Source organism: Leuciscus leuciscus (assembly GCF_965113295.1).
Source record: "Leuciscus leuciscus genome assembly, chromosome: 1".
Classification (NCBI taxonomy): Eukaryota; Metazoa; Chordata; class Actinopteri; order Cypriniformes; family Leuciscidae; genus Leuciscus; species Leuciscus leuciscus.
Window position 1 is genome coordinate 41,886,336 of NC_138725.1, and position 27,836 is coordinate 41,914,171.

Sequence of the window (27,836 nt, forward strand, 5' to 3'; positions counted from 1 at the left end):
CATTCTTCAAAATATCTTCTTTTGTGTTCATTAGAAGAACGTTTTATTATTATCATCAGTGATGAGAATTATTATTTAGACCACATCAGGGCCTTGGCCTACAGCTTGTCATGCTAATTGTCAAGTCAGATTACTTGAGTTTACTTTAGCCTATACATATTATTATGCAACGCTGGCGCCACTAGATGGCAGACACGACGCGTGTGGCCCTGCATTGCATTTGATGACATGCTCTAGGTATAATTGGGCAAATTAATTACCTCAAAAATGACTTTAACTTAGCCATTGTTTTGTCAATAGGCCTGTACTAAGCATTTCCATACTGTAGCCCTTGAGCTATTTTACAAATTCATGCTTCCGTCATTGATTTTTGTGTTTAAAACACTCTCGGAATGTATATGTAGGGCTACACGATTATTTTATTTAATTTAGGCATATATAGACTACGAGAACAAATGACACTTTTGATAATTAGCCTGTTGGCTTTCATCCGTTTTCAACCGTACGAATGACAAGTTCACTCACAACTTGAACACCCATTTTTTTGCAACTTTCATTGCTAAAAATATGTCTTTCATCTGAAGGCAATTTTTCTTTATGTTAGGCTACATAAAATCTCAGATTATTATATTGCCTATAGGCTATGATGTGTGGAATTTACCAATCTTTTTATTTAAAACAGCCTCTCATTAAGACAATAAACTATTTCTCTGAAGGAGAAACGGCGAGATACTCGTTGCCAGATAATAGGTCACTTCTACTTTGTAAATGCCCGTGTTTTCTTCTTCTTGCACCCCTCCTTCAGCAATCATTGATTGTGCGCGCGCAGCCCGAGTCTTCACTCCATCATCACATAAAGCGCGCGCCTGAACGTCACACACAGTCTGGCGATGCTTTTGCGCCACTGCGTGTATTCCTGGACTATAGCTAACACTAAAGTTTGGCTTTTGGAGCACTGTTGCCCGTCCTCTTCTTCAAAGGTATTTTGATGTTACCAAAAGAAATCTCTGGAGGAGTGTGTTTCAGCGCAAGGTAAGCGCACGAGACGCATCTGTGCATCACCTGCTATAGATACAGAATGAGACAAATGATAGACTTGAACTTTTCTCTGTCGACTCTTTCACTGTTCACATAGAAACCGGCACGGCTTTAATAAACACTTTAACACAGCCTAGCAAATATTCCACTGCGATCTACATTTTACAGAAATGCTCAAGTTTTAATTTGAATAATGAATTTATTAATTTGCCTCTAACATATTCGTGGTAGGCTATAATAGACCATGTCTGTACTTGGTAAAACTGTCAAACACTTGGCAAAGGTAAAGAAACTTCTCTCTTACAACTATTTTATGAGTTCAGCTCAGGCCAGAAAATATGAAAAATTAAAGAGTCTGAATTTTAAATCTAACACTTACTAAATAAATAATAATTTTAAAAGAAAAACTCCCCACAAGGACATATTTTTCATTAGCTATTTTTTATTTAATTTTTATTTGGTAGACAATAGGCTAAAATATGGATTTTAAAACTTGTTTAAAAAATTTAGCACATGTTATAGATCTATAGGCTACGTCAATCAATCACGTTTTGGTTTCCGTAAGTTTGTAAATGATTTGGTTTCGAGTAAAAAAACGATATAAAATTGACTTCATATCATAAGCGTCGCTTTTTCACTCATTAGCAACACAAAAATCGATATTGTTTCTTATTTACGCTATCACATCACAGAACAGCTCTAATGTCATGGACCATCTTCGGTTGTAAATTAAAACTAAACTTTACCAAATTAAATGGACGCTATCAAAATAGGCCTGTCAAACCACGATATCATCAATAGCCTATCAACTTGCGTCAATTATTATGTCGTAAAATAATAATTGTTTATCGGCAACTTAGTAAAATACTTTGAGTCATTAGTTTATTTTTTTCTGACAAACTATTAGACCTTTATGCAGGCCTAGATCGCAGCAATTAAAACAAAATATCCTATTCTCATACGACAAAAGTTAGGCTATAGCCTTTCCTTCATTTAACAGACAGTAGGCTATTAAAATACATTCTACAAAGTTTGATCACATTTATAGCAAGGCCTACGTAAAAATAAAAATGCTGACACTTTGCAGGTAAACGCGAATAGCCTTTCACAGAGTGATTATTCCTCAGTGAGACTGATGACCCGCGATTAACTCCTGTATTTTTTAATAATCAACTCAGGCAATGAACTGCATTATTAATGGAGAAAGAGACCAGACACGCAGCGTGCATGGGATTTCAGCCATGAGGATAATGCAACTTGTTAATTGTCAGGAAAATGGGTTTTTAGGCAGAAATAAACAGAATGATGATGATTATAATAATATATTTTTTAAACACCCCAAATTCTTTTTTTTTTAAATAACTACAATATTCTAAAATCAATTAAACACAACGAAATAGCCTACAAAAAAATAGGATTTTGATTTCCCTCTTTTTCTGACGTTTTTCAGACATCAGATTAATTTAGTGTAAATCTCGAATGAACGCCTTTTAATTCTAAAGTACAATAATCAAAGCATTAATGACAACCGGTTTGTCATTAATTGGGTTATAGATTGAAATCTGAGTGCGACGGCTTTAGACCGGAAAAGACTTGTTTTTTTTGTTGTTTTTTTTGTTGTTTTTTTTTCATTGCATTGTTTCGTTTTGCCAAAATAGCAAAGCGTTTGAGAGTGTAGCCTAAATGTCTCTACCGAAGCCGCGCGCCTTTCCACCGGACACTTCACCTGCACGAGCTCCCGAACACATGTTGAGCAGTCAGACAAAAATAAAATGAACCAAACAAATTAGAGAAAAAGAGTATACACTGTAAATAAATAAATGTATACGTAGCCTAAAATAAAAAAGGCTGGCAGCGTCGACGGAGAACTTGGCATTGTTCCAAGCATTTAGATTACATTTATATGTCTTTAAATCATATAGGCTAGTGATGGTAGGCTATATACTAACATATTGGCCTATATATATATATAATTTTTTGTACTGAAAATAACAATGACTTAAAGGTCAACAAAACTGGCTTCTCCAGCAATCGTGAGCATTGATAACATAAAGACAGTGTTACTGACACACACACACACACACACACACACACACACACACACACACACACACACACACACACACACACACACACACACACACACACACACACACACACACACACACACACACACACACACACACACACACACACACACACACACACACACAAAACACCTTCAGTGACATGTCTAATACATTGCAGTAAACATTAATTAAACATCACAAAATGCAACATAAAGCACCCCTTTATAGCCATAACAAAATAAGATTTTTCTTTTTAAAATGTAACAATGTGGTGTGATGACAAATGTGATGTATCCTTCCTGAAGGGAATATCCCCATAAATTATGACAATTTTTACTTAGGCTATATAATTTCAGCAATATTGTTCCAAGAATCTTTTTTTTTTAAGGCTATATATTTCACAGCTATATATTTCACATCTATATGATATGTTTATTATACATACATACATACATACATCTATTTACAATAAAATTACATGTATTTTCAAATATTATATTTTTCATTTTATATGGTATGGTAGCTTACAGTCAACCAATGTTTACCCTAAAACCCTTTTTTAAAAAAAAATTACTAATGTATTTCAGTGCACATTAAAAACGGACCCACACCGGACCTGATTTTATCTTTTGCTAATGAAACTAATGATGCTCTGTTTCCTCACAGATTATACTGCAATCATATAAATATCTTCAAAGTAACACTTTAAATCACTGTGTGCATTTTACTCGCATTACATGTAAATATAATGAATAAAATATGACAGTTACAATGAGCAATTACAAGCAGCTCACAATAATTTCATATAACCGCATCTGATTGCAGTCTCTATATGTGAGTTTTCTTTGTTACGTTGTTGGCCTTCAGTCAGCACTCCAAAGAAGGAAGGAACGGAATGAAAACAGAAGAAAACCAATCATGTCTTCAGCAGGCCCCCTCTGCCACGCCTTACGGTGAATATTCTGCCTAATGAACCCACAACATATTGAAGAACACAAAGCTTTGTTTTTTTATTCGGGTATCATTACTTAATCTTTACCTATGGATGCTGTAATGTGTGTATTGAGTCTCTCATGGCACATTTGTTTGTGTCCTGTCAGCTGACACCTGTGCTGTTCTTCTCCATCAGAGCATGTGGGAGGAGGTGAGGTGTGTGCAGGGTGCGAGTCTCCCATCGCCGACCGCTTCCTCCTGCGCGTCAATGAACTGTCCTGGCATGAGACGTGTGTCAAGTGTGCGGTGTGTCGCAGCGCGCTGAGTGGGACCTGCTACTGCCGGGACCGCTTGCTTTACTGCAAGCATGATTATGAGAAGTAAGACACAGTTCGATCTGCATCCTGCGCCTGTATGCACTGAATCAAACTCCTTTTATGGCAAAACATCCCATTTTCGGGGTACTGTCTGTAGGTCGACATGTAGTGCACCAGAACATTCCTCTGAGCTCTCTACAAAAGTGTGTTTAGTCTGATCATGCTGTGATGTTATTGTGGAATATAACACATTTCCTTTAGAAAATGTAGTTAAAGGTCGGGTGGGCGATGTTTTTTCATAAACTCTTTTTGTTAAACTGGTTGAAACTCTCTTTACATCTTGATAGCAATCTATAATAGAAGTGGTCTAAATATTAAAACATGTACATATCTTCTGTGGAAGCCTTTGGACCAAACAGTTTTGTCCAATCATTGCATTCGGTCCGAATCCAACGATACGATGTCCCACCTGCCTGTCAGAGTATGTATTTCCGTACCTCCGCACACCCTCTCACACAGACATCACACGTCATCAGCGCGTCTCATGCTATGAGTTAGACAGACGTCAGTCACCAAGTGACAAATTAGGTCCTCCTTCAAAATCAGGTCTCTGTTAGGACCCCAAGCAATCCCATTGGCTCAAATTACTTTTAATAGGTACTCTCTTTTTAGCGCCTGGTTACAATTCATTCAAAATCATGTTTTGATAAATGCTGTTTGAACTACTGCTGTTATAATGACCATTAATGTCTGTATTAGTTAGCTTATGTACTAGCATAGCATCCAGATACCCGATTAGCCTGATAGCTTATTTGCATTTACCCTGTTAAATTAAGTGTAATATGTCCAAGTATTTCAGTTATAAAAAGAATGTAATGATATTCACTTAATAGTTTATTATTATTTATTAATAGACAGTTTATCAAGTGAAAGAAATTACGTTCAATTTGTTTAATTATGCACTATATTGTAAAATTAATATAGTTCGTATGCACTTCGTATAATCATTAACTAGTTGATAAAAACCCGATTTCGAGGGAGGACCCGATTTGTCATGACACTTCAAAGAAACAGCAGCATCATCAATGCCAAAATTAATCTGCAGCAGTCAGGTGGTACAATTCAGAGCTGTTTAAGTAGTTTACTTTGTGTTATTGTGATGTTATGTGCTTTGAGACATGAGGTAGTGTAACGCCGTCTCTTGTGACGCTTTGCAGATACTCTTGCTGTGTGAGTTCATGTATTTTGAAGGAGCTGTGACTTTAGAGAGCTCTCTTAAAGGAGGCTGGGATCTTATCCTATGCTTTCAATGCTAGCTCGCTATTGCTAGCCTCTTCGAAATTGTCTACCCTACCTTTAAATATCAGTGTTACGTTTAGAAGATGTATGAGTAAGGCTGTAGATTCAAATCTGTCTCTTAAATAGGTATAGTTTTTTCCTCATTAGGTATGTTTACATGCATTATTTTCGTAAATCAGAATGAATCAATCCGATTTCAGATTCTGAAAGTTGTTTATTTATAACGTTGCAATCCAATTCACATATTCATTTACACGTGCTTGAACAAAACCTCAGTGCATGTGCAGTTCACATATGGAGAAATAATATCACTGGAGCTATAGTGAGTATAATTGCTATTTTTGACATGATGAAAAAGAAATAAAGAAAGAACAATGACATATGTCAGAAGAGCTTCTTAGGAAATATTTAGAAACTATTCAGTCTCCTCCACTGACCAGTTTGTAAGACGTGAGACGTAAATAAACATATGCTAGTTCATAAGATGTGTACATACATCAGGGCAAGTTATTTTTAAATCTGATTGAGAAAATAGTCAGAATCAAGTGTTTACATGCTTAATGTTTTCCTGATGATCGGATTTATTTTAGGTCTAGACCGTCTACACCACCTCTTTCAATCCCATCATACCTTTCATTCATTCAGATCAATCAAGGTGTTCACATTAAGGCTTTTACAGTCCAGTTGGGTCATTCATCTGATTATAAACTGATTATTTGAGTGCATGTAAACGTAGTGCATTGAAAACCTTACTCACCCTCATATAATTCCAAACCCAAATTTCTGTGGAAAACAAAGGAGAAATCTGAAGAACCATTAAAGCAGTTCATATGACTTGTGCACTATATTCCAAGTCTTTGGAATGACTATAGTGACTATAGAAGTGAATAAAGACAGAATTGACATTTTTCTCTGATGAATCATTCTGTATCTGTTTGGGTCAGAGGGAGATTCCGAGCAACCATAATTTGTCAGTGACATCACCAGGAGTGCGGACAGTTGAAGGGCGATTTTGTGGCCTGTTATCACTGTTATGAGAAGTGTCAGACACTGCTGAGAAGTGTGGACACTCCCTCTGTTGCTGACATCTGGAGGCCAACAGAAAGAAATAAGAAGGGCAGGAGAGAATAAAAGAAGACGGAAAAGTAAGGTGGAAGAATTCCCAATGGGAGTATGAAATAATTCTATATGTTCCCAGGAAGATAGATCACCTGAGATCCAGGACTGTTCCAGGGTATGCAATTATCATATTAACTGACATTGCTTTTCTTGACACCATTGAAGAAAAATGGGACAATAGATTTGATAATTGTTGTGCATGAGGGCTTGCAGCAAGGATGTCATAATGAGGGTAAAAGTGATCAACGATTACAAATGAGAAGGTTGTTCTGGGATCGTAGCACAGTAAAACTGTTCTTGTGCAGGCTGGTACTGTTATTCCCATGATATTGATTAATTTGTATCCTCAGACAGACTTTTTCACTTTTCTGAAATGGTGGAGTTTCCTTTAAAGGGGTCATAAGATGCTATTTTTAAAGGTCATTATTTTGTTTACTGGGTGTTAATGTCCAAAAAACATATTTTTCACATACTGTGCTTTATTGCAGCACCTCTATTCCCAGTCTGTCTGAAACGCTCTGATTGAGTTCCGAAAAAAGCCCCTCCTTCCGAAAAGCCCACAGAGTGCTCTGATTGGCCAGCTGACCCCATGGTTTATGATTGGTCAAAGAATTTAAGCCTGTGTCAGAAATGTCACACCTCTTTACCATAATCGCGAATCTCAGCTTCCATGGCTTCTAAAGCAACTGTAAACACACAGTTATTAATGTTGTTGATTTGACTGTATCAGTTTGAGCCCGAACCATATATTTATTGCTGAACCAATGTTGTTCAAATGACAGAGAGAGGTGCGACCATTACTATGAGGTAAGAGATTACTACGTTTCGGAAACAGTCTAGTTGGTTAATTTCTCCAAGGATGCATCGTACTACGGTTAATCAGTGAGTTACAACACTGTACGGGAAACGCACATGCCACAACATGGCGACAACACTGAAGCCTCGCCTTCTTTCTTTGCATATGCCTTTGGGTGGGCATTATGCTAATATGTCACATTGTGGCGTAGACTTTTGCGAAAGTAGGATCGAGGTGTTTTAGGCAGGTCTGGATCAATGGTTCTCTGTTACATAGAATAAACCTCTTTCTGGGAGACTATGAGCATTATAACTTTGCAGATCTGATACATGCACAATCAGATATATTCCACACTAAAGGAAAAGGAAAGCATAAAAAAGCATCATATGGCCTCTTTAGAGACTTAACTTTCTCTCATCTCATCCCATATGTTAAGAAAGTAAGAAAGGTACAGGCAAAGGTTTGGTTTGCAGATGTTATTTGTGAATATTGAGGCTGCAGCGTGGTATGTGGTGTATTTGTGGAGGAAACTTGGCACACTCTTGTGCGGCTGACCTTGAGCGAATCCACAACAATGTCTCCTTGTGTTCTCTGCTGTCTGTCCGTCAGCACACACCTGCCTCTTTACCCCTGCTCGGTCTACAGCAGGTGTGCGCTCCATTTTTTGGGGTGCCAAGGAATCTTTGATGGTGTAAAAAAAAAAAAAAGAAGAGGAATTTGGGCACACAAAAAAAAGCTTTCTTGAGCTAACATTCTACTGTACAAAATTACCTAGAAAATATTATTTAAAATAACTGAGTCATAATGCCAACAAAAGTCATTTGTAAAAGTTAGTTGAGGTAGAACGGCCCCCTTAAACAGCACTGACAACACATTTTAGTTTCATAATATGTGTTTACAAGTGAAACGGTATTCACTGAGAGAAAAAAATGTTGGACTATACTTTTTTTCCCCATGTAACAATACAATACAATCACAATACAAAGTATAGCGACAGATCTTTTTTTCCGTATTGTGACGTGTATCTGAGTGAAATGGTATATCGGAAAAGAGAAAAAAGTAGGTTGGGCACTTGGTTCTATCCATTGGTTGTCGATTGGATGAAGGGAGATCTGAATGTGAGTCGATTGTAAGAAAGAGGTGGGGTTTAAGACGACTAAATGATTGGAGAAGTTCTGCAAACGTCACCAGAGACAAACACAAGTAAAAAATGAAATGCGTGTATGATCAACAAGATCAACATTTAGATGCATTTTGTAAATAGCCGACTCAAATCGGATCATCAAACGTTGACATAAAATACCAAAATGTAAGGATTGAGCAAAGGGGTTGTAAAAGGGATTTGTTTCAGAGGACTTTTTAATAAAAGATTACTTTCTACTAATAATGCACACAATAATACAACAAACAAGCAAACAGCATCAATTTTTAAATCTCATCACAAACGATTACATTTTTTTCTCGAGTTTGAATGAGTTTGTTCATCCAGTCCTTATAGTTTACAAACAAACTTGGCTTGCTGTCCTCGAAGGAGGCTTGATCCCAAGGCTCGACTCGAGCTCTGAGGAAACCTCCCTAACAATATTGCATAGAAAGAGAAAGAATGGAATAGAGGACGAGATGGTGGAAGAATTGTCACTAGGACGGCTATAAATTATGATTGACTAGACTGAATGATTAGGCTTGTTCCGAACTTACATTTTGAACTTTAGTTTATTTATTATCTATCCTTCTTTAAGATTGCATACATTCAGTCTCCAGTCCCTGAAGTTCTTGCTATCAGAAATCTGACTCATTTACTATTCATTTCTCGATGATTCCAGCAACACCTACACACTTTCCGAAACCAAACTCAAAGCCAAACCCCTATTCATTAAACCCACATATGCTTGCTAACATCCCTGAAATGGTCAAATACTCTCCATCATCGTTTTCCTGGCTGACTTCGACACCACACAGCCAGTAGATAAAGCACGTGCAGCCCAACCAAGTGAAACCAGTCCCAGACCAATAAAGGCTCTCAGCCCCAGGGTACGGTGCCTGGATCCCTGGCAGAAAATTAGACAAGCGAAGGTCTCGGAGGCCTATCAGAGTGGAGACAGGGGAGCGGATATTTAAGACACCCCAAGTTTAATAGATCACTCTGCGGGGTGGGAAACAGAACGAAAACAGCCCCCAGTGTGTAATGCTACGAGGAACCCATAAGAACGAAAAATCACAAATTTGATATCTTAGATCTTAGTTGTTTCTCCTAGACAGCAAATTGTGATTTTTGCTAAAGTCTCCTGCTTCTCAGACATTTCTTTTAAAAAAAGAACCCCAGAATATCATGTGTGCTTTTGAGAATTTCTCAAAAATGTCCTAAACTGTGCTTAGATTTGCCAAAATATCAAAGTCTGCAATCCAAAAATTAAATATTTGTTCAAAATTGAAATACCATGAGGATTTTTAGGAAAAAACATTTGAGACAAAGTTGATACTTCATGCTATTAATATTTCAGATTCAATAAGGATTCAAGTTAATTTCAGATCCAGAATATTTGGATTCAGTCCACAGAATTTATGGCATAATATTAATTAGCACAAACGTTTATTTCCACTTGTCCCTCCATTTCATAAAAACTGTTTTACCGTGAGGGAAGTGTAAGTGCAATCCATAAATATTAAAATACTATTTCAGATGTAAACAATATGTGTGTTAAATGATTTTAGTATGAAAACATCCCTTACTAACCTTTTCTCTGTAATGTTATTTCTGTCATGACAACTCTCAGAATGTTTGGCATGGTAATGGAAATGACAATATTGATATATTTGGTCTTGGTAGAATAGATGAGACATGCCGCTGCTGTACAATATAGCATACATGAATTACCCAGATTTATACATGTGGAGCTGGGGAGGGTGGAGGGTTTCTGAAAGCGTGCTGCACTGCTAAGGTAAATGCTGACCAAGTATTTTTAAGGTTGAGCTGCGAGCTCATTGGCTACTGATACAGCAGGAACCAATCAGCTGTGCCCTATAGAGAATAATGCGATTGCAAGCAGGTTGAGTTAAGGACCTAGAGTTTCATGACAGAAATTTGTATATTTAACTTCGTAACGCCTAAAACCCTAAAACAACAGTAAAAATGACAAAAATAGATTTACAGATTTAAAAAAAAATAATAGAATAATTAAAGAAAGTGCTTTTATAAAATGATCAGCTTCACAAAAAAATCCCCCTTTCTCTTTCATCCGCTTGTAAATTCTGACATTCTCAATTAGGTCTCCAGTACTTTGAAAGAGCAACCTCTAAATAATATTTTTTTCTATGGAAATCACCATTTACAGTCACACACTCTACCAAAATTTTCGGTCAGAGTCATTATTATGAGCTTTTAGGTTGATGGTTACAGAAACGTTCTTCTGCTCGGTCTCTCTTCCTCCCCATGCATCTCTTCTCTAGCTCGTCCATCACTGTCTGATTTCTAATAATATTTCTGTTCCAAACTTCATTTCCTACTTGTTGAGATTTATAGCCGGGATGACACCAATCAGTTTATCTCTCCATTTATCCCACATTTTCGCTTAATCATCTCATTGCTCGCTGTCTCTTTGTGTCTGTGGGAACAGGGAGGGGGGTGGAGGGGTCTTGATTGGGAACGCTGCTAATTATGTTCCTAGACGTGACTACAAGCTGTGTTGTGGTTAGAGAGTTGTTGTGCTGTCAGACAGGAGTATGACACACGGGCTCTGATGGAGGACATTGCCGTACCTTGGATTCGCTACTGAATCAATAAGCAAGTTAGTGGTGATTGCTGGTTAATGGTAATAATAAGGCTATTAGTATTACCATTCATACTTATATTGTGGGCTATACAACCAGACACAATGTGATAGGGATTGAAGCAGTGGAAATGTGTCGAAGGCATAGAAGCAGTCTCTTCGCTGTAAACCACTTAGTACACTTTAGCAACTGCATCGTAACCCCTAGCGTCATTGTGGCGAGCCACTCACACTTTCTAAATATAAAAATCCAGCTTCTAGTTCAAGATCAATGGCACTGAACCACCCCAAACCTAGTATTCGTTTTAAACATACAGAACCTTGTGTGTCCTGTTGGTGAATATGTTTTGTATATGTAAACACATTGTAGAAGTTAAAGCCATGGGGCTCATTAGGTGTTCAGTAATATTTTCTCACCTGCATTACTGCTATAGGAAAATGAGTTTTTGTTTTTGAGTTTTTCTACGCCTGAAGCTCCCATTAGCCCATGTTTAAAGCTCTTAAAAATAAAGGTGCCATTGAAAAAAACGTTTTGGGTTCTTCCAAAGAACCTTTCAATCAACAATTCTTAAAAGAACCATTTTTTTTCTTGGTGTGAAGAACATTTGAATAATCTGAGGAACTTTCTTCACTATAAAGAACCTTTTGTGTTATGTAAAGATTCCATAGATTTGAAAGGTTCTTTATGGAACCATCAATTCCAATAAAGAACCTTTATTTTTGAGAGTGTAGTCTATGTATCAGACTTGTAAGGGAATGATGGAGGGAGAGAAGAGCTCAGGGGAACCCAGAAGGCCATGGAGGTGACAAACAGAGGTGGAGAGAGGAAGATGACAGAGGAAGAGGAGAGATGAGCTCGAGGTGTCTCCTCTCGTGATATTGCCACTGTTTTTGCATAATGCGTGATGAGTCTCCATCACCTCGCCTCCCGCACAACAATTTCATTACAGACGGCTAATAAATGTTTCATGGCAGAACAAGCTGCTCGCCTTGGCTTTATTAAATCTGAGATAATAAAAGAAGAACGGCAAAAAAATGAAAGCGGGAGGGGGAGAGATAGGAAGAATGCCATAGATATCCTCAAACAGGGCTGCCGTATCTTCTGTTTCTGGGGCAACGAATCCCCCGTCCCCCCTCAACGCGTCTTTTTTTCCCTTCTCGCCCTGCCACAGAGAGACAGGAAATGAGAATCTGGCTGACAGGATATTGCGTTCTGGTGGCCTGGGGATTAGCTGTTTTATCCAAACACACACACACTTGCAGACTCACTCTCGCCTCACACAACTCAACACATCGATCCTGTCGGTCTCTGAACCCTTGAGCATCGCACATACACACGAGGGATGCTGGAAATGTTTGTAATGTATGGACAGGTCTTGCTGTCAGTCAGGAAATGTATCACAATAAGTACGTCAGCACATCAATGGTGCATTATCGTCTCGAAATAGTGAAATACTCTATATAAGATGTAACGGTGGCATGTTATGAATCAGAATTTGGTCTGTTGACAAGTGGAAAGTGAATTACCATGCATTTTGTAGGTTTTCGGAAATGTATTTGAGGAATGAGACATCATTGCTACAGTGGAAATATGTCGAAGGCATAGTTCCCCACAAAATTGTCATCAGTTCCCTGATGTTATCCCAAACCTGTGTGAATTAGTTTCTTCTACGGAAACAAAAAAGAAGATATTTTGAAAAAAATCCTCAGGGTTGTTTTGGACCCCATTGACATTCACTGTACAGACCCAAAAAAAGGCAACTGAAAATGCATATTTTTCTCTCTGATTTGACCCTCCGTCCACACTGAGATGGCGTTTTTGTTCTGCGAAAACTGAGCTTTTTGAAAATGCTTTCCCAAGTGGGTCAATTTGAAAAACGCAGTTTTGTGGACTGTGAAAACGTATTGATATTGAACCGATAGAAATGTATGCTTACACCACTATTGTGCCTGTTATGTGCTATTCACTTTTACACTGTTGTTAAATATATGTTATTTTGCACACTCTTCAAATCGCAGTCCTGCAAAGATGACAGAAAATATACTCGCAATTGCTGTCCTGTTGCAAAAAATGAGAGGAGTTGCGTATTAGACCAAACATGTAGCCTATTGGTGACTGAGTGCGACCTGGACTTAGATCAGTGAATGGTGAGATATTTTGCTAAATAAAATGATCCTGCCAGAAGAATAGCATGATAACTTTATTATGCCTATTCCATCTGTATCATCTCAGTGAGCTTTCATGAGGTTGTATTCATGTGGAGTAAGATGAATTTAGCGTTTTCTGACATTTCAGTGTGGATGAGAAACTTTTGGAAAATGCTTGAAAACGTTAGTGTGGACAGAGCATTTTGAAACCGAAAACACAGTTTTCAAATGTATCCGGATGAATGTAGAGACGTAGCCAAAGAAGAAAAAAGTCATACAGTCGCCTTTATTTCCATAGAGCTTTTTACAAAACAGATCAGTGATAACAGTGATAACAAATAATGCAAAAAGAGTTTATTTCTGCTGTTCAGCAGATCTAGAAGAAAATAGCGTCATAGTCCAGCTTGAGTAAGTGCAACGATGGTTAATTCCTATTGTAGAAAAGTTATTAATTTAGTTCATTTATCTATACAGCCGCTCTGGAGAAAACAGTGATGTCATCATCCAGCTCAGTTCTCATTTAAATGGTGTCAATGCAGGCAGATCAATAATATTGTTAGATATTAAGTGTCCCCAAGTAAGCAAGCCAGAAAGCCAATAAAGGTTTGAAATGACATGAAGGCGAGTAAATGGCTGATGAGTAAATTGCCTGGTTGGACCCTTCAAAATTACTTTTATTAGTGTAACATACAGAGACAAACAGTTCCTTTCTCTACATCTTGAATGTTTCATTCATTACAGAGTCAATGGCAGCATGAACATTTCTCTGTTCTGTTGGTGCAAGTCAAGAAAAGAAAAGCTCATGAGAAATTATAATGCACTTCCTTCAAAAGTAATGTTGGTAAAAAGTAAATCATACCATTATCACTCATAAAATGTATTTTGGTATCACTTTACAATAAGTTAACATTAATGCTTTAACTAAAAATACATTTGTTACAGTAGACATATAACTGTATTAATCTTTGACTTATTGATCTTTGATAACGTTAGTTAATAAAAATACAACTTTTCATTGTTAGTACATGTTCAATAATATTAACGGACAAAACCTTTTTTAACCCTCTACTGCATAGCGTTGCCCCCAGGCAACGGAAAGTTTTCTTAAGCCCTGTGTTCAGTACATTTTTCTTTAAATGATTGCAACCAATTAGAATGTTTGAAAAAGTATCAAAGAACAGTCCAATAAGGTTTGGGAGTCACTATCAAGCACCATTTGAAGGCGGGACGTCCTTTTCTGACACATGGTCACAGGAGCACATGGTGTGAGATGAAAGCAAGATTATTTGCTTTAGTAATCATATTTAAAATGACATGAACTGTACATAAAAAATATGTGTGTGTGTATGAAGGTGTAGAGAAGCCTTTTGGCAGGTTTTGTGAATTTATTTTTATTTTGCATGTTCACAAATTCAGTTTTTCTTCTTGTTGCCTCAGGGCAACGTTATGCGATAAGGGGTACTTTTCAAGGATGTCTTGGACAATACCTCACAATGGCAAATAATGTGTTACAAGTAGGGAAGATGTAGGGTTCCTGGGTGCACAGGAACACCCAAAGTCACCAAAGTGACACTAATGTGCAGCATCCACAGTCATGTTAGAACAGAAAGGGGCCATCTACAAACTGTTCCCACAAAGTTGGGAGCATGAAATTGTCCAAATTGTCTTGGTATGCTAAAGCATTAGGAGTTCCTTTCACTGGACCTAAGGGGCAAAGCCCAACCCCTGAAAAACAACCCCACACCATAATCCCCCCTCCACCAAACAACCCCACACCATAATCCCCCCTCCACCAAACAACCCCACACCATAATCCCCCCTCCACCAAACAACCCCACACCATAATCCCCCCTCTACAAAACTTTACACTTGGCACAATGCAGTCAGGCAAGTACCGTTTTCCTGCCAAACCCAGACTCGTCCATTGGATTGCCAGTCAGAGTTATTTAAGTGTTTTTCCCTTTTTACTTAAATGATTTCTTGACATTTTTTAATAATTTTTTTTATTTTTGTATTGCTCTCTGAGAATTGTATAATGATCATTTTCTCTATGATTCTTTACCATTGTTGCATAACGTTGCCCTCAGGCAACAAAAAAATATTTTGGGGTGGGGGGGTTGGGGGAGGGACATTTTTCAATAAATCAATAAAATGTTCCCAAATGAGCCAGGAAATGATGTGAAATAATTTTTATCATGTGTCATCAAAATTCATGCAGTAGAGGGTTAATAATGTATTTGAAAATATTGAAATTAACATTAACTAAGATTAATAAATGCTTCAGAATTATTTTTCATTGTTAGTTCAAGTTAACTAATGAAGTTAACTAACGTTGACAAATGGAACCTTATTGAAAAGTGTTACCGGTATTTTTCACCCATGATTTCTACAGGATCATCAAAAAAAGAAAAAATATTCTCTTTATTCTCACTACATAAGAAATGTGATTTTTACTTTATTGCTACCTTGATAGACAGTACTCTTTCTAATGAGCCTGTTGAAGTGTTCTTCATATGACTAATAAGCCATAAATGTTACCATCTGAATTCAGCTGAGAGTGGTAAAGAATATTTGATGGTGTACAATGACACTATTTGTTGTTTTATTAGCATTCAATGACGTGATGATGTGTCTCAACGCAATCAAACTTAATTAGACAATTAAAGCCTGCATGCCACCAGTCAATAATCATTTCAGTACTTTGTGCATGTTTGAGAATTGCATTCATTGCATGTTAAGTTAAAAAAAGCTGGTTTTCTAGCAAGTACGTACGCAAGTGTGCGTCTGTGACATGATTGGGTCAGTATAAAATGTGTCGGTACTGAACAGTTTAGCTGCTCACCTGTGCTTTCTCTTTTGCGTTCGAGTGGTCTGATGTGTACATTTTTATCAGCTACCTGTTGGCTTTCTCATATTTCATCATTGTGAATATTGGTGTGCGTGCGTGTTGGGGAGGGAGGGTGGCGGGAGTGGGTTGTGGGGAATGCTGGGAGATTTTAATAACGCAGAAGCAGTGCAGTGAGATTTAATAAAAGAAGATGATGTGATTACTGAACCCTGGCTCTGAGCCACCTTCCCTCACAGCAATATCCGCTCTCTTTCTTTCTCTCTCGCTCATACACACACGCACACACACACGCACACGCACAGCACCAACCCTTGCAATTATGTGTACATGTATGATTTACATACTGACTCCCTATATATACAAAGATGCACCAAAGTCTGTGGGATAAACCTTGCAACTATGACAGTAAGTGTTTGATTATGTAAAATTATGTGTTCGTGCATGGATTAGGCCCCCACACTATGATTTGGCTATAGATTTATGTAAAACTTTATTGAATTGACATCATGAACACAACTTGTTCGTACATATCGCCTGATATTTTTTTCCCCCGCACCCATAATTTCTTTCCCCCAAGATAGTTTCATCCTCAGTTAACTCTGGTTTTCAGATCTGTCTGTTCAAGTATGAAATATATTGTTATTTATGTAACCATCATGTTTAATGTGTCTGTTTGCAGCGGTTTTTTTATTTTTATTTTTACATTTTATCCCCTTTTAAAGTTTGTGGTGAATGTCACTAAAACATGTCCCGATCACATCTCAACAATATCATTTCTCACTTATTTATTTTGGTTTCGTGAAGTATGACCCGGTAATGTTCTAGACAGGTTTCATGCGATGCACTCTGACGGTCAGTGGCTGAATGAATGTTGCTCAGGGATTTTAGAGTTGGACTTCTTTGATCTGGGTATAGTAGGTGGTGATTTGGGTAATTTGGCATTTTTGGCAGATGGATTGAGACAGATTAGCCATAGCAGCTGCGTTTCGGACAGGATCATCATATCTGTGCAGATTAGAGGCTATAATGTGTGGACCTGGCTGGCTCTTCCTTCAGCAGATTTCTGATATGACACCTTCATCTCCTACACACACACACACACACACACACACACACACACACACACACAAGAACGGGGCAATCCGTCTCTGCAACTGTCATGAAATCTGTGTTATCCATCAAAAGTGCCTTTCATCTGTTCTTCGCCTCCAACATGTTTTGTTTTCATCTTATCATGTGTGACAGCATCTAATAATTTAATTTGCCTCTTATACGTGTGCTTTTAATTTAATTAGTGGTCACTGCTAAAGCAGGTTTCAGATTTATTTACTGCTCATACCCTCTAAATGGGTTTTTTTTTAACAGCAATGCCATAGATGAACCATTTTTGGTTTCCCAAAGAAACCTTTCAGTCAACAGTTCTTTAAAAAAGAAAAAAAATTTCTTAGTGTGTAGAACGTTTTAAGAAATCTAAAGAACCTTTTTTCCACTATAAAGAACCTTTTGTGCAATGGAAAGATTCCATGGATGTTAAAGGCTCTTCATGGAAACATTGATGCCAATAAAGAACCTTTATTTTTAAGAGTGTATTTAAGGTTAGGGATCTGAACAAACCCTTAAGCACAAGAATTAAAAGGGGTAGTTCTTGTCATAATGTTCATTTGTTGGGTGAACTATTCCTTTAAATGACCGCTTGTCCTGCACTGTGATAGAATGATGCATCAAATTGGGTGGCTTTTTGATGATTTTCACCTGGTTGACAAAAAAAAGGCTGAAAAATCCATGTACACTGACGACCTGCGTTACCACAATATCATAGACTTGGCTTTTTTTGATATGGGACAGTAAGCAATTGCCCAGAAAACCCTAACAACCACATAGCAACACACAACAGCCTAAAATCACGCCAGCATGTGTAAACGCCACATTTGACATGTAAAATCTTACTATTGTCCAGTTCAGGTGTTTGACAGTAACTTCACATAGGTTCATGCCACATTGTTGATGAATGGTGACTGTTGCTTTGGCTTAATGAAATGTACATAAGGATTAGATTGTCATCGAGCGTCTACAGGTCCATCTGTGGGTACCTGTCAATAATTATGAGAGTACATGAGCACGGCCGAATATAGGTGCTGGTAAATGTGTGTGTGTGTGTGTGTGAGTATGGTGTGTTTATTCGAGTGTGTGAAAAAGAGAGAGGAGAGATTAACCCCATGCTATCCTCAATCCCTGGTTATGAGTTTACAGCGTCTGTCTGGGCATCGCACTGTTTAAACAACAATCTAATTAATCCTGTCTTTATTAGTTTCACGGAGCTGGGGAGGGAGGACGGGAGGGAGGACAGGGAATTCTGGCAGAAAATATCAAGCGGTGAGGGAGGGGAAAGAGGAGGGGAAAAACGAGGGGTTTGGTGGGGATTGAAGAGCGAGAGTGCCTTTAAAATGAATTGTGATGTTGATGAGCCACGTCAAAGGAAAACACTGTTTAAAGAGAGGCATTTGCGGGCATTGGTAGTGGGACAAATGACCTTCTTAATACATTTGCGCACTTTTGCCCTGTAAGTCACTGTTACTGTTTATCATCTTAGAAAATCATTGGTAAGTTTAAAACATTCACCAAAGCGCACGGTGCTAGCAACACCAGATCACAGGTTCAATTCCCAGGTGATACACTGATAAAATGCACAGCTTAAATGCAGTGTAAGCTGCTTTGGGAAAAGTTTCCGTCAAATTAATATGTGCAAATAAAATGACCCTGTAAAGCTTGACATAGAAAATATTCTTTTCTTTTTTAACATTTAGACCAAACAATTATATGGTTCTCAAACTCAAGGGATAAAAACACCTCGATTTCTGATAGCCTGTAATGTAAATCAATGAGATTTTTATAACAGTAGAACAAACAAGCTAATTATATAAAATGCAAATAAATATCAGTCATCTCTCTATATCTCCCAATAATGCTTTCAAATCTTAGTTTTGGGATCAAAGGTTTGTAGATTTTATTGTCAGGGGCAAAACATATAATGCAATGATGATTGAGAGATGAACAAATAATAAACGCTCCTCAGAAGCCTGATGGATCATATTTGATGCTCACATTTTAATATGATTTTCATAAATAAAAAAAAAAGACGTATGGATAATCAAGTAAACCTAAGTTGCGTCAGTCCGGTAAATGCTCATCATCAACTATTAATAAAACATCATCAAATAATCAAAAAAACTATTAAGGCCAGGATTAGGCCTTAGTTCAATTAGGATATTTAAGTATTTTATAGCTTTTATAAATGTGCCTTAGAAAAAAAAAAAACATTAGCCCACTGGTGTGCATCATGAGACAAAGCAATGGTACTGACATATTTTAAGATATGAGATATGATTGAGCTTAAAACAGCTCAAACATGAATTTTAGTCTGGGACTAGCTTAAGCCTTGTCTATGAAACCGGGGGTAAAAGTTATTCTTACGTTCTTCACTTAACATCAGTAAAGATTTCACAGCAAAGATGTGTGTCGTGACCTAAAGGAGGACGTTTTTACAATGACACAAAAAAAGCCTCAACTATCAATCAGACGACAGAAGGCATGTAATAGATTGTGTACAAGTTTTGATCATATTGTTACTTTAGAGGCCTTAGAAACTTGCGTATCAAATAATACGGTGGGATTTATAGGGTTAAATACATTTTTGTTTTGTTGCTTGTGACATCTTGTGCGTTGTCAAATATTGCCACCCAGTGTCACAGACAAAACATTGCATAAAGTGAGCGTTCAGTGACACGTGCACATGTGTGTGTGTGTGTGTGTGTGTGTGTGTCAGGTTGTTCGTGCGGAAGTGCAGTGCGTGCCTGCAGGCGATCGGGCGCTCGGAGCTCATCATGCGTGTCCTGGGGCAGGTGTATCACCTGGGCTGCTTCAGCTGCTGCGAGTGTGAGCGCCGGCTGCAGAGAGGTGATGAGTTTGTGCTAAAGGAGGGACAGCTGCTCTGCCGGGGAGACTACGAGAAGGAGAGAGAGATGCTGGCCGCCATCAGCCCGGCCCCTACCGAGTCTGGTAACCTTCTTGACCTCACTTGAAGGTTGATATTAAAGGAGAAGAGATGTTCAAATAGTTAAGAAATTACACAGTTCACCTTTAAGCCAATGCTCAGTTTCCCTCCGCAGTAAAGAGTGAGGATGAGGAGGGTGGCGGTGTCTCCGTCGGGGGGAAGGCTGGGGATGATGGGAAGGATCACAAGAGATCCAAGAGACCACGTACCATCTTGACCACGCAACAGCGTCGCGCCTTCAAGGCTTCCTTCGAGGTGTCTTCCAAACCCTGCCGAAAGGTCAGCAGTCACAGGACGCCTGTGTGCATTGTATGTGGAAACAGCACTTATGTCCATCTCATGCATGCACTGTTGTTGCAGGTCAGAGAAACTCTTGCAGCTGAGACTGGACTGACGGTGAGAGTCGTGCAGGTGTGGTTCCAAAATCAGAGAGCAAAGGTAGGATGGCATCATTTTCTGATACATTCTGAAAATCTTCCTGTTTGAAAAACCATCTTATGATTTACAGAGGTAGAAAAAAGTACTTTGTTCTATTGACCATCTTTTAGGGTGTGTGTTATGTCTAAGGTTTCAGGGAGTATAATTAAAATAAACTGAAAATCAAATAACAGATAGAAAGAACGACAGACAGACAGACAGACAGACATATATATATATATATATATATATATATATATATATATATATATATATATATATAAAACGACAGAAGAATAGATAGAAAGAACGATAGACAGACAGAAAGAACAACAGACATACAGAGATAGACTGACAATAGATAGAATGATAGATAGACAGGGAGATAGGGAGATATAAAGATAGATAGATAGATAGAACGACAGACAGATAGATAGAATCACAGATAGATAGAATCACAGATAGATAGATAGATAGATAGATAGATAGATAGATAGATAGATAGATAGATAGATAGATAGATAGATAGATAGATAGATAGATAGATAGATAGATAGATAGATAGATAGATAGATAAACACTTTCAGGAAGACAGATAGAATGATAGACAGACAGACAGACAGATTTAGAAAGACGGGTACTAGCAACCAACAACACTTAAAGGGATTATTCACTGCTATTGTGACTGCACGTCCTAGGCTAGGCGTTCTAGGCAAAGGCTAGTTTGATTATATGACTATTAGATGGGAATGTTGTTCCTGGACCAGAGAATTGTTGTGTGTGTGTTCAGATGAAGAAGATCGCTCGCAGACAGCAGCAGCAGCAGCAACAACAGGAACAGGAGCAGATGGGCGGCACCAGGAGGGGCCCAAGCAGAGGGGGGCGCCAGAGTAACGATGACAGTGAGGGTAAGACACGGGCGGACGGCGGAGTGGAAGGACAACGGTGTGAAATGGCTTGATGAAAGGTGTAAACCCAGCTCTCTCTCTTCACAGATGGCTCCAGCAGTCACGGACTGGATGGGTTGCTCTCATATTCCTCTCTGCCACGGCAACAACTGCTGGCTTTGGATCCGAACATATACGGCAGCGAACAATTCCGACACGGGCTCACGCCACCACAGCTCGGCCCCGAGCAGATGCACTCCTACGGTAAGGACTTCCGACTGTATAAACTTCGGCATTGCTAATTCTTTTTCGTTAACTAAGATGTTTGTGTTTGACCGCCAAATTCATTTCAGACTCAGAGACAGTTTTCCATGACTTGGACAGTGATGGAAGTCTCAGTCATCTTGGGGACTGTCTCTTGTCGACCGCAGATGGTGGAATTCTGGCAGGGCGGATAGGAAATCCCATTGATCGCCTCTACTCGATGCAAAACTCCTACTTTACCTCATGACCCTGGTTCCACCTACCTAAAGCACTCCTCCACTACTGCAGGGGGCAACAAATAGAGTCTCACTGGAGGCGTCTTTCATCATCAGAACTAATTGAGTCCCTCAATCATATCTTAGTCGTGCCAATAAAGCTCTAACCAGTCAAACTAAGACATGACCAGACCCTAAAAATTCAATATGACATGGACAGAATAGGAATTCACTGGAATCTCATGTTTTATATCACACATATGCACAATTTTTTTTGTTCTGTATCGCGCAAAAATGTTTCGACAGTCATAGGTGCAGACATCAACAGGCAGCTGTTCATGAAGTCTAAGTGTTACCTCACCCTCTACTCACTGTAAAACTAACAAACTGATCAAGGCTGTATCCAAAATCTCCCCCTATATTCTCATCCAGTGCTTGAATGATGATGTGTTTTGTAGGCCAACCAAAAAGTTAGCGGTACTTTGATAAAAAGATCACCAATATATTATTCTATTGAATTATTGCAGAAAATGCTCTGTGAGAGTTTGATTCGAACATGTTTTGTTCATCATGATCATTTTTTGAAAATGTTGAAACCTAAATACAATCGGTGAAGGTAAAAATCTAACCGTATAAACAAACTACACCATGGTCACATGATTTCAACATCACCACCTTTAAGCTTCCAACAAATACATCAGTCTTTTTTTTTTTTTTACTTTTCCCTGAAAGTCTGAGTTAGAATAGTTTGCAAGAGTGTGATTATAAAAACACAGAGGCTGTGAAAGCGGATTAGTATGTAGAAGACTTTACCCGTTTGGTGTGATGACGTTTAAAGGTGCAGTAAGCAATTTTTGAGAAACCGAGTAGCACAACACACTTGTAGCCAATCAGAAGTAGGGGGCGTGTCCACTCATGATGAGGAGGAGAGAGAGTGAGCCAATCAGAAGTAGGGGGCGTGTCCACTCATGATGAGGAGGAGAGTGACCCAATCAGAAGTTGGGGGTGTGGCCACTCATGATGAGGAGGAGAGAGAGTGAGCCAATCAGAAGTAGGGGGCGTGGCCACTCATGATGAGGAGGAGAGAGTGAGCCAATCAGCAGTAAGGGGCATGTCCACTCATGATGAGGAGGAGAGAGTGAGCCAATCAGCAGTAGGGGGCATGTCCACTCATGATGAGGAGGAGAGAGTGAGCCAATCAGCAGTAGGGGGCATGTCCACTCATGATGATGAGGAGGAGAGTGAGTGAGCCAATCAGCAGTAGGAGGCGTGTCCACCCATGATGAGGAGGAGAGAAAGTGAGCAAGAGAGATTTGAAGAAAGACTGTAGAAAGAGATGGCGGAGAGACATTACAAAATAGAAAAGGTCAGATGAATATCAGTGGTAAAAGAAGGGTTATGATAAGGAAAGAGCTTAAGGACCCGCCTTAATATTAGAAAAGCTTTCCAGCGCTGAAGAGACTTTAGCGGGAAGGCCTGAAAACAGACACAGAGGTTGTGTTGTTTCTGCTCCATATGTGAGTAACATTGGTTTTGCAGAACCAAGATATGCTGTTGTTGTAATGTTAGCTTTAATAACAGGACAGCTTTGAGTGTTATTGTTTGTCTGGAGCTGCTGGGAACTTACAACCAACTCTTGCTTGTACTCTTGTGCGTTTTGGGGGCGGAGCAATGAAGGGAGGGGAGTGTTTTATTTGGGTTGATTTCAAATATCAACAGTGTTTCTCAGAAATGACTTACTGCACCTTTAATGTGCCAAACAACCTCTGTAGTCCCATTTAGCCACTTGTTAGCAAACGCCCTTTTCAAGACAGGTAAAAGCTTTTAATGATGTATTTTATGTTGTAGAATAAAACATCAAATTGAGCTTATGTTAACCACAGACATTATTTCAGGCATTTAACCAAAAACCCATTGACTTTTAGGATGATGGAACTGGAAGTGCTAAAATGCTAACTCGTGTCTGTGTTTTGGCCGACAAAATTATGTCATCCCTGCAGCACTCTATTCATTACATTACATTACTCCACTGATATTGTCCACTGAACGAGTGAACTAGGCCGAGTGAGCCGGAAGTTCTGTCCACTGTGGTTTCAAACAGCACGACAAATGGCTGTCCCCTCAAATAATGAAAGGATATAGGAGTGATTTCTGACACAGCCCAAGCCTATTTCCATTCTCTTCTTTATTGCTTTGCAATCTTTATGTCCTTCCTTATGTAAAGGAATCAGCTTTTATTTAAATCTAACGTGAAAACCAAAATAGTCTAGCATGCTGGCTAGAAGTCAATGTACATTAATATTTCTTGTCAAGTAAAAATGTATATTAAAGGTGCACTCAGTAGTTTTATGTATGTCAAGCTGACCAATATAGCAGTTGTCTTGGACTTACACTGACACCTAGTGGCGTGGATGCAGCATCACACAAACACAAAAGTTTGAAGCAGGGTTATTATAGTTAACTAAAAGCATAAAAATTAAACATTTTTGTAGCTTGAAATAAAGTAAAATATTATCAAGCTGCCCAGGCAACATTTTATTTAGTTTAACTTGACAGGCTAAAACTAAAACTGAAATAAAAAAATTATAAATACTATATAGACTTATTTTTTTAAAGAGCTAATAAAATGGGGAAACATTTTTATTTTATTTTGAAGACTTTGATTTTTTGAAGTGTACAACTCTTAATGAGAAAAAAATCTGAGTGCACCTTTAACATTTTAAATTCCTTTTCACAAATTAGAAATGTTGACAGCTAGTGCAGTATTTTTTATAAAGACATTTAATTTGGAATTAATTTGTTAGGTTTTTAAATACTGGCAGTTTCTCAGAAAGAGATTTATTGTTTAATGTTTCAAGCCGCCTTAACTGTGCATTAGACAATTAAAGAGACAAAATATTAAAATAGTACACCATAAAATAATGAAATGTCTGTAAGATAATGAAAAATTTAAGAAGATATCTCAAAGAAAAAAAAAAGTCTTGATTATGCTGTAATTTAATATTTCATTTAACAAAACCACAAATGAGATTATTTAATTTAAATCTCAGGTTTTTAAACAGTATAACATTTGGACACAGGGTAAATTTTCTCTGATAAAAAAAGTGAGAAATGTGAAACCTATCAAGGGCCTTGATTTGTATACCGTAGCAAAAATGGTGGTACGGCGACTATGATAAACATGTAGGTTTTAGATTGTTAGGCATCAGGTAAAATGTAGGGATGTGCTCTAATCTCCAAACTGAGATGAGGAAATAATCAGGGTTATTGCTTTTACAGGGTTAGTTAGCCTACAGTTACAGGGTTGATCATAAATATGACATCTAACTCTTTAGTACTGACAGGAAAAATAGCACAAAGTATTAAGAAGACCCCCTAAATGTTACAGGACGTGTACATTTGGCAAAGTGTTGCTAATTGTGCTTTATTGTAATATACTAAATGTGTTGGTCATATGACTGTTGTTGTAATTAGCACTAATGTTATTCGTGTAGTTATTTGCTTCACCTCTTTTTACTCATTATGTTCTTGTTGACTATTTTGAATGGCAACAATAGCATTGGAATATTTATGTTGCAGCATGATAATTATGTGAAATGTATTATTTATATTGAAGAATGTACAGTAACTCAATCTGCTTATGAAAATCCTGACTGGAATGTAGTTTCTAGTACACTGGACATGACTTTCTTGTAAATCAAGTGTGCAGCTGACTGCTCACATATTCATGAACCATTTTGTGATACTGGACTGTTTTATTTAGTGTTATAATATTTCTCCAAAGGACTGCGGTGATGACAGCTGTTGATGGGGAGATGAATGGTGCGTCTTTCTGTTTCTTTTAGTGTGATGACTTTCAGTGAACGTGTTTCTGTGAACAGTGTTCTCTGGTTTTTCAATATAACTCGTCATTTCAAACATTGACGCTTGGCTGTGTGATTTATGGCTCACGCACTCTGAGAAGTATGTGATTCTGGTAAAACAGTTACATTTCTTTCCACTTTTGATAATGAACCGAATGAAAGATCTGTTCAACTCGGTGGTCAAAGGCTCAGAACCCTGTGTCCTCCCTCCCGTTTAACCAGCGGTCAAAGCAATCCTAATCTAATGCCTCCCTACAGTCTTTTGTTCCTGGACGCAGGGAACCGGTGGGCATGTGAGGGGGAGATATTACATGTCTGCATTCTTTGGTTTAATATTATACTGTGACGCCAAGGTAAGGGGAAAAACATTCAAACGATGACTAACAGAGAACAAGAAATACCATTTATAATTGACATATCGGCATAAATTAATTGAATCATTTTCATGTATTGATTGCATTTTAATTGCCACAGTTTGTGTAAACAGCTTGTAACAAAACTTTTAAAAAAAAGAGTCCTTCCCCAACTTCCTAGGTTGTCTATAAAAGCCTGTACAATGATTTTTATGTGAAGGACTGTTACGGTTATGTGCGATCCCGGAGAGCTTCTCTTCCTGACACATGAAAGTATTATACAAAGTTCAAGTCAAGATAATGCCGAAAGAGCCATTCTGTATTGTAATGTCAATGTGTCATGCAAACAAAATGGATTAATTCAAACTATAGTCTCACATAGCCAGATCTATCTCAAATACCCTATACTTTATAATCAAATTATTATAACAGTGTAATTTTAATAACCTAATCTGTCGACATGTTGCCTGTGAATTCCAGAGCTCGTGCAAACATATCCACATCGCTATCAGATGCTTTCTTATCCTATCAGATACTGCCATTTATTCAAGTCATTTTATAGCAGCTCTAGAATAAAGTTATTGTCCAGCTAAAGTTAGTTTGATTGATTCACTTCCGTCGCAACGATCATTAGTTATTTATTTAGGGGCCGCTAACACGACACCTTCAAATCCACCCTCAACATACTACTTGTCTGTCCTTAAAATTAATAATCCAGAATTTTTATCGCTTCCACATAGCCACGCGAACCGGAATTATCCCGACAACGCTTTATCTGTAGATAGGTAAAGAGAGGGGAGGGAAATAAATTCACCGCTTTATTTTTTGTTGTCATATTCATCTAAACGTCACTTTCAGCAGCGTGGACGGCATTGGGATGTTCGTTAAAAGTATATCACTGCAAATGTATTTCCAACTTTTTAACTTCTAGCAAAAAAAATTAAGAAAGAAGGCCTTATGATGTGTTCAGCCTCAACTATGTGTGCGAGTTCGAGCACGAGCAATAAGTTGCTGGCTGCAGTTCAGTTAATGACCACAGGTGTCGCTAATAACAAGGGTTTCTGAATTCTACATATAGCCCCTTTAACTGAAGATTAACATATTTTATCATAATAATTATGTTTCCATTGTAGTAAAGAATGTTAATATAGATCTAAAATGAATCCATGTTTCAGTGACAGGTTAAGCTAAATTTATAAAAGATATTAAGACATGTAAATACTCACATATGTTAAAAAGAAAACAGCATGTTCATCTAAAAATAATTATAGAATTTAATATTTTCCTCGCTAAGTCTCCTAATTAGAATACTGATTTGAATAGAGGTTAATTTTTTTTTCTTCTTAAAAAATCTAATTTAATATCTGTAGTCCACCGCGATCAGAATCTCACAGAAGAATTTCATATTGGTGTATGAAAAACAGTTTTTTTGGATTTAAGGATTTAACAGTG

The 27,836-nt window shown here is 38.0% G+C and overlaps 1 protein-coding gene across 2 annotated transcripts; it reads left to right on the plus strand.

Moving 5' to 3' along the window:
* The first annotated feature begins 87 nt into the window (after nt 1-87).
* Nucleotides 88-27,777, plus strand: lmx1al (LIM homeobox transcription factor 1, alpha-like). Of its 2 annotated transcripts, XR_014197908.1 has the most exons (10): nt 88-1,032; nt 3,975-4,060; nt 4,237-4,420; nt 20,158-20,390; nt 20,501-20,664; nt 20,746-20,823; nt 21,593-21,710; nt 21,798-21,953; nt 22,043-23,151; nt 23,204-27,777. XR_014197908.1 is itself a non-coding variant. In XM_082139133.1 (9 exons), exons 1-9 carry the CDS (start codon nt 989-991, stop codon nt 22,198-22,200), a joined length of 1,221 nt encoding a protein of 406 aa, XP_081995259.1. In that variant the 5' UTR covers nt 88-988; the 3' UTR covers nt 22,201-27,777. The 2 variants fall into 2 exon arrangements, 1 of the variants encoding a protein (XP_081995259.1); XM_082139133.1 differs by having other exon boundaries at nt 22,043-27,777.
* The last annotated feature ends 59 nt before the right edge of the window (nt 27,778-27,836 follow it).